Here is a 19,984-nt window from a genome sequence, read left to right on the forward strand (position 1 = left end):
GCCAGCGACGGTAGTAGAGGCGGATACAAAAAGGTCTGTTAAGATAGGTACATGGAGCTTAGGAAAATAGATGGCTATGCGGTAGGGTAATTCTAAGCAATTTCTAGAGTAAGTTACATGGTCGGTACAACATTGTGGGACAAAGTATCGATAATATGTTGTAGATTTCTGTGATTCTATGACATTCAAGGGAAATCTCCTATCCCACGGAGTGGTGACTAGATGCAACCTGTCATCTCAGGGAGAGTGAGAGGGAAACGGCGGGGGTAGATTTTCATATACTGATATGGAACAGAAACATGGGCAGGGACCAGCTGGGCTGAGTGGCCTCTCAAGCGAGACACGGGATTTGATACAGGATTTATCTTTCACGGGATTTATCTTTCACAGATCCACAATAGTAAACACCAGTCTAGTTTAAGGCTAACATCAGCAGAACAGACTCCTCCAATGCTCAGTGACCAGGGTTCAGTCCTGGGTGCGATGAGCAGCCGCAAGAACTGCAGAATCTGACAGTAACAGTCCCTCATGAACCTGCAGCTGCCTTCAGTCACCGTGATGGTTAAACATTTAACACGGAGCTGATTTGAACTTCCTCCCTGATGTGAAGTTTCTGGTGTTGCAGCAGCTGGGATGATTGAGTAAAACTCTTTGCTCACTCCGGACAGAAATGTGGCCTCTATTTATTGCGAACTCACCGGAGCATCACAAGGTGGGTTAACTGAATGAGTCTCTTCGCACACACGGAGCAGGTGAACGGCCGCTTCCCAGTGCGAAGCTGTTTGTGTATCTGCGATGGCCGACTGAATCCCTTCCAAAATGAGAGCCAGTGAATGACGTCACAGTGCTATAACGTCATGGCGATGTATCCAATCAGATCACGGACATGGACACGTGATCGGGCTCTCCTTGTCGCGAGTGGGGCGCTGTCTTCTCCAACATCTCCGCCTCCACATTCAAGGACCGGAGGCATTCAAGCGATGGTGACCTGACAGATACAGCAGACAAACGTGTTTGTGAGTCCCATAGACAATTCCTTTGCCTTTTCTACACTGTTAAAAGCTTACAACGCACGTTGGAGGGTGAAGGACAACATTTCAACTCAGGTAATTTTACTCTCCATGGTGCCTTCTGAAAAAAACTGTCACAGCTCAGAACACGTTGGAGGAACAAGACTTCATCTTCTAACAGGCTACAGTTCCGGCATCAGGCAGAACATCAAACTCTCCGCTTCCCTCTCTGTATCAAAATGGATCATTCCTCCCCTTCATCAGTCTGTGACTTGGCTCAGTTTGTCCGTCTCCTTCGCATTCTGAGCATGCGCCACACACCCACTGAGATCACATTTTATTTACACGGCTGTGACTAGAGACTTTCTGATTATTATGTCCCTCCCGGCATTTGACGGCTGTAAACTCCGAGTCAGCAATGGTATTGACCCTCAGGAGTAGGTGATTAGGCTTTTTCGTTGGAGATCGATAAACTGCCGGTAGTGTGTGTCTGGATGAGTGGGTCGTTTTCAGACTGGAAGGAGGTAGCGTTTGGAGTTCCCCAGAGAGCAGTCCCTGACCACAGTTGTTCACAGTTTAATGTCCTGGCGGAGGCAGCGAGATGAGAGATGTCCCAGTCTGCTGGTGACGCAGAAAGAGTGGAGTTGGGGGAGGGGAGTCTATTCACATGCAATTTCGTAGCTTTGCAATCAGTACATAGTGCACTGTGGGGCTGCAGTGGCGGGTTCCAATCTGCTAATTAGATTTGCTGACCACAGTACATTGATCGGCCGAATCCCAAATGATAACGAGGCAGCCGACAGAGAAGAAGTCATCAACCCGACACAGTTGTGTCAAGAAAACAACCTCTCCCTCATTGTGACAAAAACAAAGGAGATGGTTGTGGATTACAGGAGGAATGGAGACTGGGACCAAATTCAACATTTCCAAGTCTGTTATTCACACAAATGCACATTTTAGTATTGATCATGACACGATGTATTTTAAATATCGTTAATGACATAAAACATATTTACAGATTGTTACGGACAGAGAATCGTATAACTTCTGTTCCGCGTATTTTCTGAATGTACTTGCCTGTGATGCTGCTACAAGTCAGTGTTTCTCTGTCCCTGTACCTTCCCGTACTTGAGCACTTGGCAATAAATTCAACAGGACCTGAGAAATCTCAATGAGATTTGATTAGTGATGATCATCTTGGCAGCTCGGTAGGTCGAACGTATGAGACAGGACACTGTTAAATGCAAAACCCTGAACAGTGTCGATGATCAGAGGGATCTTAGACTCCAAGTTCATCACTCCCTGAAAGAGACTGCACAGATTGATCGGGTGGATAAGAAGGCAAATGACATGGTTGTCTTTATTAGTTGAAGCATTGAGTTCAAAAGTCGGAAAGTTGGGTTGCGGCTGATCCGAGCCTGCGGTCGTACTGTGACTGTTTCTTTAAGAGCGCCGGCGTGAGGAGGCGGGACTATGACGTCAGTCACAGGCTGACAGCGCTGACTGTGGACTGAACCATAAGAGAGAGAGAGAGAGAGATCTGCAGACAGGCAGTCGGCCAGTCTAAAGAGAGAGAGAGAGAGACTGGAAAAGCTGATGGCTTTAGTTAGTCGCAGCTGAGGCTTGGAACTCTCCTATGCCCGCAAGAGTGTGTTGACCATCGGTACACGGAACCACAACGAATGTGTGTGGCTGTCACTTCGTATAATCCATAGGAGTGGATTGTGGAATATCTTGTGTTAACCCTTGCCGGGGTATGTTGTGTGGTAACCCCTGGAAGACGGTATTCCTGTGACAGGTCACTTTCGCTGATAACTCGTATGTGGACGGATTCAGCGGATAAGAACTTCGACGGCGGTTGGTTGAAGTAACGGCCTTTTCTCTGCGTTTCACCCTAGATCACAAATATCTCTGTCCCATCATTCCGTGGATTACTGAACTTTCCTACTTTACCATCTCAAGACTCTAAGCTTTGTTCCCTCAGTCTCGATAGTCTGGGAGATATATTTACACACATATACACATAACACTGTTAACTTCCCTTCATTTCGTTAAGTTACTATATTATAAGTCGATACTACTAAAGATAATGGTTTTAACATCAAAACCAGACTCCAGTGTGAACTCTATTGCTGCTGGTTCGTTTCTAAAACGCCACAGTTCGTAACACAGTTTTATAGAACTAGTTAGACCACATCTGGAGTGTTTCATACAGTTCTGGTCGCCCCCATTCTCGGAAGGATGTCGGGGCTTTGGAGAGGGCGCAGAAGAGGTTTACCAGGACACTGCCTGGATTAGAGGACATGAGCTATAACGAGAGGCTGGACAAACTTGTGTTGTTTTCTCCAGAGCGGCGCAGGCTGGGGTGAGACTGGATGGACGTTTATAAGATGACGAGAGGAATAGATAGAGTGGACAGACGATATATTTTTCCTGGGGGTTGAAATGTCTAATACATTTAAGGTGAGAGGAGATGTGAGCGGCGTTTGCGTCTTTCCACAGAGTAGTGGGTAAACGGACATCTGTCTGGGGTGAGAGACCAAAGCGGCCATGTGATCCCGTTTCCTGTTCACGTTTCTCTGCAGATCTGCAGCATCTGCGGGTCACTGCTCTACCTATACGTGGAGCTTCATCTTTCCCCGTTCAGACAAGGCAGTGAGATCCGGATCTGTCACGTCCTCTCGTTGTGGTGGACAATATGGTTTTTTTTTCGGCAATATTTTCAGCATGTTTCATTCCACTGTTTTTACCTGCTGAAGTGCTGCCGATGTTTCTGGGTGTCTGACCCACTTAAGTGAGAATTTAGCTTTTTATAATTATCTGAGCTTCTCATAAATGTGTACAGTTCAGTTAAGCTTCACTCCACTACTTCCAAAGCAACAACCCAGTCAGTCAAATAGTTCCACACAATTAAAATAGTTTATTACATCTTTTTTTCATTTTGTACTATTTATATAATTTAACAATGTGATAGTTATATTCTTATATTAAATCACAATTGTTAAAATCTATGGTCAAAAATTAGGTTCTACTTCTGAACGAATTTCATGACATATGCCGGTGCTATTAAACTTGATTCTGATATTGATATGTGTGTTCTAACCCTCGAATTACAGAATCAATCATTCTCTGGAATGATCCTGGACCATTTTTCCTTCCAAAAGAGAAAACATTGTATTCATACAACCCAGAAGGTGTCACAAATGCAGAAATTTCTCTACCTCTGTCCGTCAATGGATCACACCAATACCCTTTCAACAGATCAATCTTTGTAAGAAATTTAGCTTTTCCAGACTTATTGATGCAATCATCCTCCCTAGGGATAGGAGAGGATTCTGTTTTTGTTACTGCATTTACCTTCCCATAATCAGTGCAAAATCTAACACCACCATCAGGTTAAGGCACAATAACGCAGGGTGAGCTCCAATCTGATGCCAAAGGACTAATAATACCATTTTCATCATATATTCAATTCCTTGCTCAGCCAATTTACACTTTTCGACGTTCATGCAATATGGGTGTTGTTTAATCGGTTTGGCTTGACCAATATCTACATCATGTACTGCGACTGTGGTTTGCTTGGGAACATCGTGAAATAAATCTTTAAACATCAGGATTACTTCCTTCAGCTGTTGTTGTTGCTTTGGCTGCAGATGAGCCAACTCGTTAGCAATGTTTTCTGGAACAACCGAGTTCATTAGCCTAACTGGGACCATGTTTGGCTTGTGAAAATTCTCAGACGAGTCGATTGTTTCATTCTCAATATGTTTTGACAACAACACTCACAGACGGTGCCTGCTTGTCAAAATATGGCTTTATTATATTTATGTGTACCACCTGTGTTAGTTTACGTTGGTCGGGTGTTTTAATAGCATTATTCAGATCATTAATTTAAGAGACTATTTCAAGCACCTTATCTCCCATCTGGTATTTTCTTTCTCAAGCCCACTTATCAAACCAACACTTCATTTTGTTTTGAGAGATCTTTAAGTTTTGTCTCACTAAACTACAGACTTGGTGTAATTTATTCTTGAACTTCTAAACAGAGTCTAACAAGTTAACATGTACATCCCCATCAATCCACTGTTCCTTTAACAAGGACAAAGTTCCCCTCACTATAAATTTTTAAAAGGGTTCACCGAATGCAGTTATAGGGCAGAGTGGGGCCACTGGGGTGACCTGATTCGGTTTACCCACAACTTGACAAGTGCGACAGCTTCTGCAAAAGGTCACAACATCTTTCCTCAAATTAGGCCAGTAGAATTATTACATAACTGTTTACAGTTTTATTCACTCCAAAACGTCGACCTAATGGCATACTGTGGGCCAAAGTTAAAATTTCAGCCATATAACTTTAGGAACTACAACTTGGTGAACAATTTCCCTCACTGGCTGGTATAGCAGGTGGCCTCCACTTCCTCATTGACACTTCATCATGAGATAATACCCTAATGGCACATTCTTAATCTCATCATCTGAGAGGGCTGTTTCTTTTAAAGCTTCAATCTCAGGGTCTCGGTTCTGTTCTGCTATAAACTCCTTCCCAGACAGGGATAAATCTTTCTCATCAGACTTACGACTGAATCCTGTTGAAACAATGAAGGCAGAAATTCCCTGACAAGTCATCATAACCTGAATCCCGATTTTGGCTATCATGGGTATCAGAATCATGCTGCACAGATTCGTCTGCGTCGGCAGACATTTTAGCCATACTTTGAGTTCCTGCGCAGGAAGGATAAATGTTAAAATCCATCTGTGGGTCGTCAGCGGTTGTCTTAGTTGTCAACAGCGCTGCAGGAACAATTTTAGGTCATTCCCTAACAGCAAACTAACATCTTCCAATGGTAAAATGGAGTATAATCCAATTTTAACAGGTCCCAAAAGCAACCCTGACAGTAAATTTACCTTGTACAATGGCACAGAAACCATGCTACCCCCAAAGCCTTTAATAAGATTTACTTCATCAGTGTTCGTCTCATCACCAAACTTTAGAACGCTGTCTAATATAAGTGACTGAGAATCCCCAGTAACTCGAAGAATTTTTGGTAGTTGGGTTGACCCTTCCTTTACTAATACAAACCCATTTGACATAAAATGATCAAAAGCCTTCTTAATTCAGTCAGAGTTCTCAGTCCATAACTGAGCCTCAACAGAATGTTCAGAACCCTGTGGGTTTATAGGTGCGTCAACAAACTGAACACCGGCATTTGGGACTGGCTTCTTTTCATTTTTCTTATTCAGGATAGAACAATTAGCCATCACATGACCAGCTTTCTTACAATAGTAACAAGCAAGACCAGAATATTTCTCTTTCAACTGCTTCCCTTCATCCTTACTCTTGTCACTAGTCCCAGCTGTAATTTCTGGTTTACCCTGGTGATCTCTGGCACTCTTTTGGAAGCTCTTATTTGGGATAATCTTAACCTTATGAGTAAAAGCAAACTCATCTGCTATTCTATCAGACTCCTGCAAATTGGCAGGATCCTTTTCATCTAAATATGTCTTTATGTCGTCAGGAGCACACCTTTTGAATTCTTCAATTAAAACTAACTCTTTCAAGCTATTAAAATCATCATATACTTATCATCATCATCATATATGTGCACCAGCGATCAAAACACACAGACTTCTCATAAGCAAATTACATATGTCCGGTTCACAGATTTCCACAAATTTCAGAACTTTTGCCTGTATGATTCTGGGACCAACTCGTAAGCTTTGAGCACAGCCTGTTTCACTATGTCACAATCAGCTGCTTCATCAACTGTCAAAGCAGAATAGGCTTGCTAAGCCTCCCCCTTTGTAAGAGAACCAACCCTCTTTTGGCCACTTTAAATTCTAAGCAACCTTCTCAAAATGCTGTAAGTATTTATCAACCTCTTTCTGATCAAATGGAGGTACCAATTTAATTTCCTGACTAGCCTCAAACTTATCACCAGTGTCTAACGCTAGACCCCTTTGCTGAAACCACTGTATCTTTTCCAGCTCGAATAGCCTCTGTCTTTCTGCTTCCTCCTTCTGTTTTTCTGCCTCCTCTCTGATTTTCTGCCTCTCTAGCCTCAAATTGCCTCTGCCTTTCCGGAGCCTCCATCTTTAATTTTTCTAACTTGTCCTGGAGCTCAAGCTCACTAGGTTTACTTCCAGGAAACACGTCCAACTCCTCCACTTTAAACACACCCTCAGATACATAATGTTCAGCTATTACCCTCTGCATCTGTTCCCTCCTCATTGTCAATTTCAACATAGCAAGTTTTAACCTTCTAGCAAGACTCAACAACTCAATCCGTCTGGCATCCTCTAATGCCTCAGAGGTTCCCGCTTCCAAACAATAATCAGCATCCGCTGCTGATTTTCTACACACAAATATATCAAAAGGGACTTCCCCAATGAAATCGATAATTAATGACTACGCCCCCATAGCTGTTCATATCCCAGATGCAGGCCCCAATTTTGTTATGAATCGTAAAGCTTTAAAAAAGAATCAGCACCAATAGACTACACCTGGAACAACACACACAAAATACTGGTGGAACACAGCAGGCCAGCCAGCATCTATAAGAAGAAGCATAGTCGACGTTTCAGGCCGAGACCCTTCATCAGGACTGCCTGAGACTGCCTGACAAAGGGCCTCGGCCTGAAACGTTGACAGTGCTTCTCCTTATAGATGCTCCCTGGCCTGCTGTGCTCCACCAGCATTTTGTGTGTGTTTGACTTCCAAGCATCTGCAGATTTCCTCGTGGAGACTACACCAGGAGTCTGTTTTTGATCTTAAAACTATCTTTATTAGAATCGACTTATAATGTAGTAACTTAAGCAAGATAAACAAAAGTTAACAGTGTTATGTGTATATATGTGTGTAAATATAAATCCAAAACTATTGAGCTTGGGGAGAACAAGGCTTGGAGTCTTGAGATGGTAAAGTATGAAAGTTCAGTTCAACCACAGAATAGGTGATGAGAGAGATATATGTAATCCAGGGTAAATGTCGAGAGAAGGCAATTATGTCGAATTCCACAGGTTCCATGGTGGTAAAACAAGAGAACAGTCACTGTAGATATTATCTGTCATCCTTCCAAATCCACATAATAATTATCACCCAAAGTGACTTGTCACAAGGCGTATCGTCTTCAAGTGAATTACCACACCACACCCAGGCAAGGGTTAACACATCGGTGGTCTTCACATGATACCCCAAATCAGATCCACTCCTATGGATCAAACGAGGTGACAACCACACATTCGATGTATGATGAATCGATAATTAACCCACACTTGCGGGCATAGGAAAATTCCAAACAGTGACCCTTGGCACCTATTTCCCTTGTATCGATCTTTCCATTTTTCCTCCTTCATCTCCGTCTGACTCTGAGTGTCTGTGTCCTCAGTTAAAACTAAACAAGCTGTGAGTGATGTAAACAAGCTGCAAGTCAGACTGATTAAACTTCGTAATCTCTCTCTCTTAAAATGACAGTCCACAGCAAACAAAACCTAGGGATTCATATCAACTGACTGGTGTGCCAGTAGTTGGAATGACTGAGTGAATCCTATCCCACATTCTCAGCAGGTAAATGGCTCCTCTCCAGTGTGAACTCGCTGATGTCTCTGTAGTGTGGAAGAGTGAGTGAATCTCTTCCCACATTCTGAGCAGGTGAATGGCCTCTCTCCAGTGTGAGCTCGCTGATGTTCCAGCAATCTGGATGAGTTATTGAATCTCTTCCCACAGACTAAGCAGATGAACGGCTTCTCCCCAGTGTGAACTCGCTGATGTTCCAGTAATCTGGATGACTCAGTGAATCTCTTCCCACAGACTAAGCAGATGAACGGCTTCTCCCCAGTGTGAACTGACTGGTGTCTCTGCAGGGAGCGTGAGTGACTGAACCTCTTCCCACATTCTGAGCAGGGGAATGGCTTCTCTCCAGTGTGAACTCGCTGATGACTCTGCAGGTGGGATGACTGAGTGAATCTCTTCCCACATTCTGAGCAGAGGAACGGCTTCTCCCCAGTGCGAGCTCGCTGGTGTCTCTGTAGGGCGGATGAATGAGTGAATCTCTTCCCACATTCTGAGTAGATGAACGGCTTCTCCCCAGTGTGAGCTCGCTGGTGTTTCAGAAGGTTGGATGACAGAGTGAACCGTTTCCCACATTCTGTGCAATTGAACGGCTTTTCACCGGTGTGAACACTCTCATGTCTCTGTAGGTAGGATGACTCAGTGAATCCCTTCCCACATTCTGAGCAGATGAACGGCTTCTCCCCAGTGTGAGCTCGCTGGTGTCTCTGTAGGGCGGATGAATGAGTGAATCTCTTCCCACATTCTGAGCAGATGTACGGCTTCTCCCCAGTGTGAGCTCGCTGGTGACTCTGTAGGGCGGATGAATGAGTGAATCTCTTCCCACATTCTGAGCAGGTGAATGGCCTCTCTCCAGTGTGAACTCGCTGATGACTCCGTAGGTTGGATGACTGAGTGAATCCCTTCCCACAGACTGAGCAGTTGAACGGCTTCTCCCCCGTGTGAACTCGCTGATGACTCTGTAGGTGGGATGACACAGTGAATCTCTTCCCACAGACTGAGCAGGTGAATGGCTTCTCCCCAGTGTGAACACGCTGGTGACTCCGCAGGTCGGATGACTGGGTGAATCCCTTCCCACAGACTGAGCAGTTGAACGGCTTCTCCCCCGTGTGAACTCGCTGATGTCTCTGTAGGCGGGATATCAGAGTGAATCCTTTCCCACAGTCTGAGCAGGTGAATGGCCTCTCCCCAGTGTGAACTGGCAGATGACTCTGTAGGTGGGATGACTGAGTGAATCTCTTCCCGCATTCTGAACAGGTGAACGGTTTCTGCCCAGTGTGAAGTCGCTGATGTTTCTGTAGGGTGGATAACTCACTGAATCCTTTCCCACATTCTGAGCAGGTGAACGGCTTCTCCCCAGTGTGAACTCGCTGATGTCTCAGTAGGCTGGATAACTCACTGAATCCTTTCCCACATTCTGAGCATGTGAATGGCTTCTCCCCAGTGTGAACTCGCTGATGTCTCAGTTGGCTGGATAAATCACTGAATCCTTTCCCACATTCTGAGCAGGTGAATGGCTTCTCCCCAGTGTGAACTCGCTGATGTACCAGTAGGTTGGATAACTCACTGAATCCTTTACCACATTCTGAGCAGGTGAATGGCTTCTCCCCAGTATGAACTCGCTGATGTCTCCTTAGGTTGGATGACCGACTGAATCCCTTCGCACAGACTGAGCAGGTGAATGGCTTCTCCCCAGAGTGAACTCGCTGATGTACCAGTAGGTTGGATAACTCACTGAATCCTTTCCCACATTCTGAGCAGGTGAATGGCTTCTCCCCAGTGTGAACTCGCTGATGTACCAGTAGGTTGGATGACCGAGTGAATCCCTTCGCACAGACTGAGCAGGTGAATGGCTTCTCCCCAGTGTGAGCTCGCTGATGTCTCTGTAGGGCGGATGAATGAGTGAATCTCTTCCCACAGACTGAGCAGGTGAAGCGCCTCTCTCCAGTGTGAACTCGCTGGGGACTCCGTAGGTTGGATGACTGAGTGAATCTCTTCTCACATTCTGAACAGGTGAACGGCCTCTCCCCAGTGTGAACTCGCTGGGGACTCCGTAGGTTGGATGACTGAGTGAATCCCTTCCCACAGACTGAACAGGTGAATGGCTTCTCCCCAGTGTGAACTCGCTGGTGAGCCATAAGGTCAAATGACTGAGTGAATCCTTTCCCAGAAATTCAGCAGATCACCAGCCTCTACCAGGTGTGGTGTGAACTGACTGGTGTGTCCACAGGTCCAACTGAATCCTTTCTCACACACAGAACAGATGAATGGCCTTGCCCAGTGTGAACTTGCTGATGTACCTTTAATTGTGATAACTGAGTGAATCTACTCCCACTGTCTGAGCAGGTGAACAGCCTTTCTCCTGTGTAAGATGACTGGCTTGCTATTTGGTCAAATGATCAATTGAATCCCTCTCCACAGTCTGAGCAGGAAGGATAGTCGATAGAATCCCTCGCTCCACTTCTTAAATATCCAGACAGAGACAGCAAAACTGGCGTTTTCTGTTTGAGATCCCCACAACAAATTCCTTCTCGTTTTTAACCTGTGAAAAGATTTACAAAATCCATCAATGGGTTTAGGACAACATTTCAGATGAGATAACTTGAGTTGCCATGGTTTGACTTGGTATCACACGGTTACAGTGAAGTTCAACCCAAGTTGGACAGAGAAATCATCTTCTGACTGGGCACAGTGCTGGTATCTGGAAGACCATCAAACTCTCTGATGCTCTTCCTGTCTCTATAAGAATGGGGCATTTCTGCCATCTCCAATCTGTGACCTGGCTCAGTTTGACTCTCTCCATTGGTATTATTCCCCGTTCCTGCTGAGCTGCATGGGTGCCTGGCCCCACAGTAACTGAACCAGTCTCACGCAAATTGTCTTTGTGGATGTGCATCTGGGATTTTCTTTTATGTATTATTAACTTAAAGTGCTACAGCTTTAACACCATGTAAAAAAATTCCTGCTGAGATGACTGGTTGGTCCGCACAGCTGTTAAAAGGGGTTAGAGTGAATTTTTGTAATATTTCAGGTTCTTGTAGAAAAGTACAACACAGAAACAGGTCCTTTGGGCCATCTAGTCTTGTGCTGAACTATTTAAATTGCCCCTCCCACACCCCTACAATCCAGGTACCTACACGAACCTCCTAAATGTTGAAATCGAGCTCGCATGCACCACTTGTGCTGGCTGCTCATTCCAAACCTAGATGACCATCTGTGTGAAGAAGTTTCCCCTCATGTTCCCCTTAACATTTCACCTTTCACCCTTAACCCCTGGCCACTGGTTGAAGTCCCACCCAATCTCAGTGGAGAAAGCCAGCTTGCATTTACACTATCTGTGCCCCTCTACCACAATCAAATCTCCCCTCAATCTTCTACATTCCAGAGAATAAAGTCCTGACCTGTTCAATCTTTCCTTATAACCCAAGTCCTCCAAACTTGACAACAGCCTTGTGAATTTTCTCTGAAATCTTTGAATCTCTTTTAAATCTTTCCTGTAGGTAGGTGACCAAAACATCACACAATACTCCAAATTAGGCCTCTTTTACAAGTCAACATAATATCCATCTATTGTCAGTATTTGGTTCACGAAAGCCAATGGGCTAAAATCTTTCTTTCCGTCACTATCGAACTGTGATACCACTTTCAGTGAATTAAGGACTTGTATTCCCAGGTCCCTTTCTTCTACAACACTTCTCCGTGCCCGACCAGTCACTGTGAAAGACCTCCCTTGGTAGGTCAGACCAAAGTGCAACAGCTCACACTGGTCTGAATTAAATTCCATTTTCCATTTCTCAAACCATTTTCCCAGGGGGTCCAGATTGCACTGCAAGCCATGATAGTCTTCCTCGCTGTCCACTACACCACCAGTTTTGGTGGTCATAAATCTGCTGATCCAGTTAACCACACTATCATCCAGATTACTGATATAGATGACAAACCACAACAGATCCAGCACTGATCCCTGTGGCAACCACTAGTCACAGGCCTCTAGTCAGAGAGGCAACCATCTGCTACCACACTCTGGCTTCTCCCAAAGACAGTGTCTCATCCGATTTACTGTCTCATCTTTAATGCTGAGTGACTGAAACTTCTTGACCAACCTCCCATATGAGACTTTGTCAAGTGCCTTGCTAACGTCCATGTAGACAACATCCACTGCCTTGACTTCAACCACTTTCCTGATAACTTCCTCAAGAGACTCTGTAAGACTGGTTAGACATGACCTACCATGCAAAAAGCCATGCTGTCTATCCTTAATCAGTCCACATCTAGCCAAATACTTATATTTCCGGTTCCTGCACATAAGTTCCAGTAACTTCCCCACTATTCACTACTAGTCACCACTCCGTGGGTTTGGAGATTTCCCTTGAATTTCATAGAATGATAGAAATCTATAGCACATTACAGACCCTTTGGCCCACAGTGCTGTGCCGACTATGTAACTTACTCTAGAAGCTGCCTGGAGTTTCCCTAGCGCATAGTCCTCTATTTTTCTGAGCTCCATGTAACTATCTAAGAGAGTGTTAAAAGTCCCTGTTGTATCCACCTCGACAACCGCTGCTGGCAGTGCATTTGACACATCCAACACTCTCTGTGTAAAAAACCTACCCCTGACATCCCCTCCGCATATATTTCCAGGCACCTTAAAACTATGCCCCCTCCTGTTAGCCATCTTAACGCTGGGGAAAGATCCTCTGGCTATCCACACTCTCAATGCCCCTCATCATCTTATACACCTAAAAAAGGCTCCAAACATAAACAAGGAAATTATACATTGCTTTGAGGATTTGTTAGAAGTAAACACAATTATGAGGGTATAGATAGGGTAAATGCAAGCAGCTTTTTCCACTGAGGTTGGGTGGGATGACAACCAGAGGTCATGGGTAAGTGGGGAAGGTGAAAGTTTAATGGGAACATTTGGAAAAGTTCTTTGCTGAAATGGTCGTGAGAGTGCAGAATGAGATGTCAGCACTAGTGGAGAATATGAGCTCGATTTCACCATTAAGAGAAGTTTGACAGGTACCTGGATGGTAGGGGTACGGAGGGTGATGATCCCGGTGCAGGTAGTTGCATTAGAGAGATTAAATGTTTTTGGCATTGACTAGATGGGCCAAATAGCCTGTTTCTGTACTGAACTTCTCCATGTTTCTGTGACAGAGAAGCTGGCCAAACTTGTTTGGAAGGGAAAAGGTAGGAGTGACAATGGAGCAGCAATGGCTGGAGTTTCTGGGAGCAATTCGAGAGCTGAGTGATCGATACATCCCAAAGACGTGGAAGCATTTGAATGGCAGCAGGGCACAACGTGGGTTAAATGAGAAACCAAAACCAACATAAAATCAGAGGAGAGGGCAAACAAAAGAGCAAAAGACCATTAGGAAGCTTTTAGAATCCAAAAGAAGACAACTAAAGGAAAGTCAGATGAGTTCAGGAGTGGAATTATGAAATGGTTGTCATTAATGAGTTTTGGTTGCACCCAACAGTCCACAGCATTTAGAGGAACGAGATATCCAGGGCCTCATTATCTCTTGAAAACCAAGATTCCCTGCACTAGTTACCATTCAACTTTTATTTTGTCAGACACATACAAACTCTACACCCTTAAAATTTCTTTCTGAAGAACTCCCACTTACCAAGTTCTCCTTTGCTAAAAAACATCCTGTCCCAATCCACACTTGTCAAATCCTTGCAAATATCATAAAAATTGGCCTTTCTCCAATTTAGAATCTCAAGAGAGGTCCAGGCCTCTGCTTTTCTGTATTTACTTGGAATCTCATGATCAGTAGATACAAAGTGTTCCCATACACTAATTTCTGTCACTCCCCTAGATCACTTCCCAATAGCTTATTGCACACTTGTACATCGGGAATTTTACATACTGATTAAGGTAGATTTGATAAGCTCTACCCCATCTAGTCCTTTTACAGCCTAGGATTCCAGTCAATAAATGGAAAGTTAAAATTCACTCACTTTGTAACCTTTGTTTCTTGGCATAGTCCGCAATCTCTCTACAGATTTGTTCCTTGAAATCTCTCAGACTGTTGGGCGCAAGCAAGTCCAAGTAATGGCTACAATATCATAATTTCATGTCCTGAGGTCTGAATGACATCTGTTTGGTGTCAAAAATAAACCTTGCCCTCAATGTCACTGAAACAAAGGAGCTGGCTGTAGACTACAGGAGAAATGGAGACAGGCTGACCCAGGATCTGGGGTTGAGAAGGTGAACAGCTTTAAGTTCCCTGACACACACAACACCGAGGATCTCACCTGGTCTGTACATACTGGCTGTGTGGTGAAAAAGGCACAACAGCACCACTTTCACCGCAGGCGGTTCAGGAAGTGTGGGATGGGGCCCCAAATACTAACAACTTTCCACAGGGGCACAATTGAGAGCATCCTGACTGGTTGCATCACTGCCTGATATGGGTGCTGTACTTCACTCAGTTGCAGGACTCTGCAGAGAGTGGTGTGGACAGCCCAGTGCATATGTAGATGTGAACTTCTCACTATTTAGGACATTGACAAAAACAGGTGTGTAAAAAGGGCCACTGTGTAAAAAGGATCATTGGGGACCAGAGTCACCCCAACCACAAACTGTTCGAGCTGCTACCATCTGGGAAACGGTACGACAGCCTGAAAGCCCGGATCAACAGGCCCAGGGACAGCTTCTTCCACCAGGCCCTCTGATTGATTAATTCATGCTGATACAATTGTACTTTTATTTATCTTGACTGTCCTGTTGTACATACTATTTATTATAAACTATTATAAATTTCACATTGCAACTTTAGACAGAGACGTAACATAAAGATTTCTACAACTCGTGTATGAAGAATGTAAGTAATAAAGTCAATTCGATTCAATTCACCCTCTCCACTATCTGCTCTGTCATTCTGGCTCCAATCCTCCCTGCAACTTTAGTTTAACCACCCACCCCACAGGGGAGCACTAGCAAGCCTTGCCACTAGGATATTCGTCCCTTTCTACTTCTGTTCCACTAACTAACAAATCCCCTATCACCCCTTTGACTTTCCTCTGCCAGGTAATTCCCCCCAACAGTTTCTAAAGTGTCCACCTGTTGTTGTGTGGGATAGCAACAAGAGTACTCGGCGATGGCTATTTAACCTCACTCCCCTTCCTGACTCTCACCCAGTTTCCTGTGTCCTGCACCTTGGGTGTAACTCACCTCTCTGCACATCATACCTATCACACCCTCTGACGCTTGGATGATGCGGAATTCATCCATTACCTACTCCAACTCCTTAAAGTGCAGCTGGATATACGTGAGGACGTCAGGGACACTGGAGGTCTCCCCGCCTTCCCACCAATATCCCCTCTAATTTGTAATGACCAGTGTGTGCAAAAACCTTGCACTGTACAATTTTTACCCAGTGACAACAACATGTGCAAACTGAATTTTATATAGAGAGGTATTCATTTCAACAGCGAGCAAATCACTGTCAGTAAGAACTTTAATCTCCTCTGGTTGAGTCTTGATTGAGTTCATCTGCACTCTCACACAACCTATGTAACAGGTTAATGAAGGATTTACTCGCCACAGCTTTTGCAAACCACCTATTTGTGATTTTCTTGCTAAATGATGCTTTCAATTTCAGATTTCCAAATATCACTCCACTTCTTCCCACTTGAAAATTCCCCAGCAACTCTTGCATCACCACAACACACACAGTATTGTACATAAGTATTTCCCCTGAAGTCTCACCCAGGTGACTGACAGTGGTGAACTCAGTGATGGTAATGCCAAGGAATACTGCCTTTAAGGGCAGTAGTCTGTCTCCCTGGAGTCTGGCACATTTGTGATGTGAAAGCTACTTGTTGGCCAGGTCAAAGGTGTTTGATATCATTATGTAGCCAGACAGAATTGGTGGAAGCATGTTCTCACTGGTAGAAAAATGCAGACCAAGAGGAGGTAGAACAAGCAACACACACAAAATGCTGGAGGAACTCAGCAGGCCAGGCAACATCTATGGAAAAGAGTACTAATGCTGAATTCCTCCAGCAAGGATTTCCAGCATCTGCAGAATTCCTCTTTGTGATTGGAGGTAGATCAAAGATGATTTTCTCAACTGGTGATGTAAAAGATTTTAGAGCCATAGAATAGAACACGACAGCACAGTACAGGCCCTTCAGCCCTCCATGTTGTGCCAACCCATATAAACCTTAAAAAAAAGAACTAAACCCACACTACCCCGTAACCCTCCATTTTTCTTTCATCCATGTGCCTGTCCAAGAGGCTGTTAAATACCCCTAATGTTTTAGCCTCCACCATCACCCCTGGCAAGTCATTCCAGTCACTCACAACCCTCTGTGTAAAAAAAAACTTACCCCTGATGTCTCCCCTAAACTTCCCTCCCTTAATTTTATACATATGCCCTCTGGTGTTTGCTGTTGGTGCCCTGGGAAATGGGTACTGACTATCCACCCTGTCTATGCCTCTCGTAATCTTTTAGCCCTCTATCAAGTTCTAGACCTTTCATATTATTTCACATTTCATAAAGATTGAAACAGAGTAGGCTGAAACACAATGTTCAAAAGTGCTGGCGTTCAATCCACTTGGTGCATTGACTCATTACATTTTTTGGGTTTATGTTTGTCAGAAACACATCCAACAGATTTCCCATCAGAAGTGCAGGTAAATTCTGGACCTGATTTCAATGAACCACTGAGCACTCTGAAAAAAAGGTGCGGCAGAGGCCGATTTCTCCCTTGTGCTTTTATTTTTAGTGTGAACTATGTGACATTGATGGTGATTAATGATCATTACTTTCAGGCGACAGCCCTCCAAACATGTGACGAACCACAGTAAAACTTAGTGAACCTGCCATGGTTGGGTCTTGGGTGTCGGACTAGCAGATTTTCTGTATTATTTGATGTTCTCATATTAATACATCATACCTCACTTCCAAATCACTGTTTTTAGACATCACATTACAGAATGATGTGTTCCACATAACCTCCAAGTTTAAAAGAAGCTCAGAAAATAAGGTCAAAGTAAGTTTCAAAGTCATCTGGGAAACAGAAACGTGCAAGTTTAAAGGGAGCAGAGATACCTGACTGACCTGCTTGAGGTGTTGAGCTACCTAAAATGCATTCTTGAACGTATAATGTAGATTTAAAGCATTAATTGGATTTAAATGATTTCATTAAATTAACATTATCTTGGATCTCTTAATCCTAATTCATAAGTTTAACGTAGGATTAACCCTTCTGCATTTGGATAACTACAATCTTTGTTCTTTTCTTTTGAAAAATGCAGTCACATGATAACACTATTCAAACTTCAGACCAAAAGTCTTTTTTTTCCCCACTTCTATTTTTTCCCAGGAAAAAAATACTATAAACCTTTTGCTATTTAAAATTGGTAACATTTGTCAATTCATGCTGTTGTTTAAAATTAAATTGCTTAACTCCCTGAAGCAAACTTGTAAGTTCACTAGCTAATAAAGAATTGAACAAAGAGGATTGTATATTTTACGCACAAAGCAGCATAATGTCAATGCTCCTACATCATAAATTGGGAGGCGAATGTACACATCCCAACCTTATTAGGTATTTGTACTCAATTTTTCCCACAGATGGTGAACTGCTAATCTTGGCTGGTTCATCAGGCATAGCATGGAGTAGATTTGAAGGGAGGTGGGGTGGTTTGTGTATTTGCGGCAGTGCTGGGAGGAAAAACCAGCATGAATGATGAATGTCTTTAATGTCCCTTCCTATAAAATACTCTTCAAATGTTTCACACTTATTTGACCTTGAGCTTTTTTTTTCAAACATTAATACACTTTAGTCAGGATTACTTAGAATTTCAACATCTCTTTTCCAGCGAAAATAATAAGTGGGAAGGGGTATAATTTAAAGATCCTATATATTCGGTTTAATCTACCCCATTCTAATGAGATGTTTATTCAGTTATTTATGCTATTGACAAGGCTCCGAATAAACCAAATGAGGACCAATAGGTGTGGTCCATTCTTACAACCAGTTCGATGGCATAATCTTAAACTCACTTCTCCACGTCTTCACATTTAGGAGCAGAATCACAAGAAGAGCTGGCAAATGACCAGGGAAAGCTTCACACAGAATCACAGAATAATTATTATAAAATTATTGTTGGCATGAATGGAGATCATCAATCAGAACTATCCTCTCAATTCCAATCCTTCTCTTGCCCTGTATCACTGCAAAAATTCCCGCTCATTTCCTTTCCAATGCTATTTGAAAGTACCATCTTAGTCTTTGACAGTACTGTCCTGTGGATATCCAGTAACTGTGCTCTGGAAGTCCAATCCAAAGTAGAATCTTTGCTAATCTACAATGCTAGCAATGCACCTTACCATACTTTATGTCCAGTAATTTAACCAAGATTCCGATTTTCTAATCACAGGAAAGACTAAGTACTGATTTAAAGCAAAGGCTAAGGTTTCAACTTTCATCTTATGGTGATGATCATCTAATGTTATACTGCTTTTCCATATACATATATATATATAAATATATATATATATGAATAAATAAGGAATGACAGATAAGGTTGTGGCCTAAGGTAGAAGGAGTCAATTTTAGAAAATCTAGCACATCTATTTTTCAACATAGTCCACTCCTACATTTACACACTTAGTCCAGCGGTCGTGTAACATACGAATCTTGGACCTCCAGAGAGTGTCCACAGATGGGTGATGTAAAAGATTTTGTTCCCTTTCTCCGAGTTCCTAATCCTTGCATTTCGATAGCTGGAGCTCAGCTCTGTCTCAGAGATCCATCGGTTCACATTCCCGCATCAGCCAGGAGCTCCCCGGGGCCCGTGTACGGATCGTGGGACTGAGAGAGAGGGAAGAGGACAGGACTGTCCCGGGTTTGCTGGTCACGGTCTCCGAAATTCAGAGGAATTATCCCGAAGTCGGTGTTTAAAATAAAAACACGGAGAATCACTCTTACCTTCAACCGACATTTTCCAGGCCTCGTGTGCTGCGCGCATGCGTGATACTCGGGGATGTCATAAGCCTGACGCCTGCGCAGTTCATCAGTGCTTCAGCGCCTGATAAGATTTATTCGCGCAGGGCCTTTTGGGTAATACCGGTGCCATTAAACAGTTCTTGAAGTACCGGTTCAATGTCCATATCTTTTTTTTTCGGGTATATAGAAAAAGTCTGCAGCTTTTTTAACGCAGGAAGCGGCTCACATGAACAATATACTCAATATCAACGTGTATTTAATGCCAAAGTAAAATGTGGATATAAAACACAAGAGATTCTGCAGTGGCTGGACACACAGAGATGCGCACACACACACAAAATGCTGGAGGAGCTCTGCAGTTCAGGTAGCAACTAAGCAGCGGAGTCCACAGTCTAGGCATGCTGAAGAGGATCGGTCTAAAAGTTGTTTATTT

At 43.6% G+C, this 19,984-nt stretch overlaps 1 protein-coding gene across 1 annotated transcript; it reads right to left on the reverse strand.

Moving 5' to 3' along the window:
• Positions 1 to 7,699: 7,699 nt before the first annotated feature.
• On the reverse strand, positions 7,700 to 19,578 carry LOC132386851 (zinc finger protein 850-like). The gene is made up of 2 exons (XM_059959196.1): positions 19,534 to 19,578; positions 7,700 to 11,119 (listed from the first exon to the last, which is right to left on the reverse strand). Exon 2 carries the CDS (start codon positions 10,713 to 10,715, stop codon positions 8,568 to 8,570), a length of 2,148 nt encoding a protein of 715 aa, XP_059815179.1. The 5' UTR covers positions 10,716 to 11,119; positions 19,534 to 19,578; the 3' UTR covers positions 7,700 to 8,567.
• Between the last annotated feature and the right edge of the window lie 406 nt (positions 19,579 to 19,984).

The sequence above is a fragment of the Hypanus sabinus genome, unplaced genomic scaffold (genome assembly GCF_030144855.1).
Source record: "Hypanus sabinus isolate sHypSab1 unplaced genomic scaffold, sHypSab1.hap1 scaffold_135, whole genome shotgun sequence".
NCBI lineage: Eukaryota > Metazoa > Chordata > Chondrichthyes > Myliobatiformes > Dasyatidae > Hypanus > Hypanus sabinus.

Coding starts and splice junctions, on each gene's coding strand:
- LOC132386851 (XM_059959196.1), bottom strand. CDS start 10,715: ATGGCTCACCAGCGAGTTCACACTGGGGAGAAGCCATTCACCTGTTCA.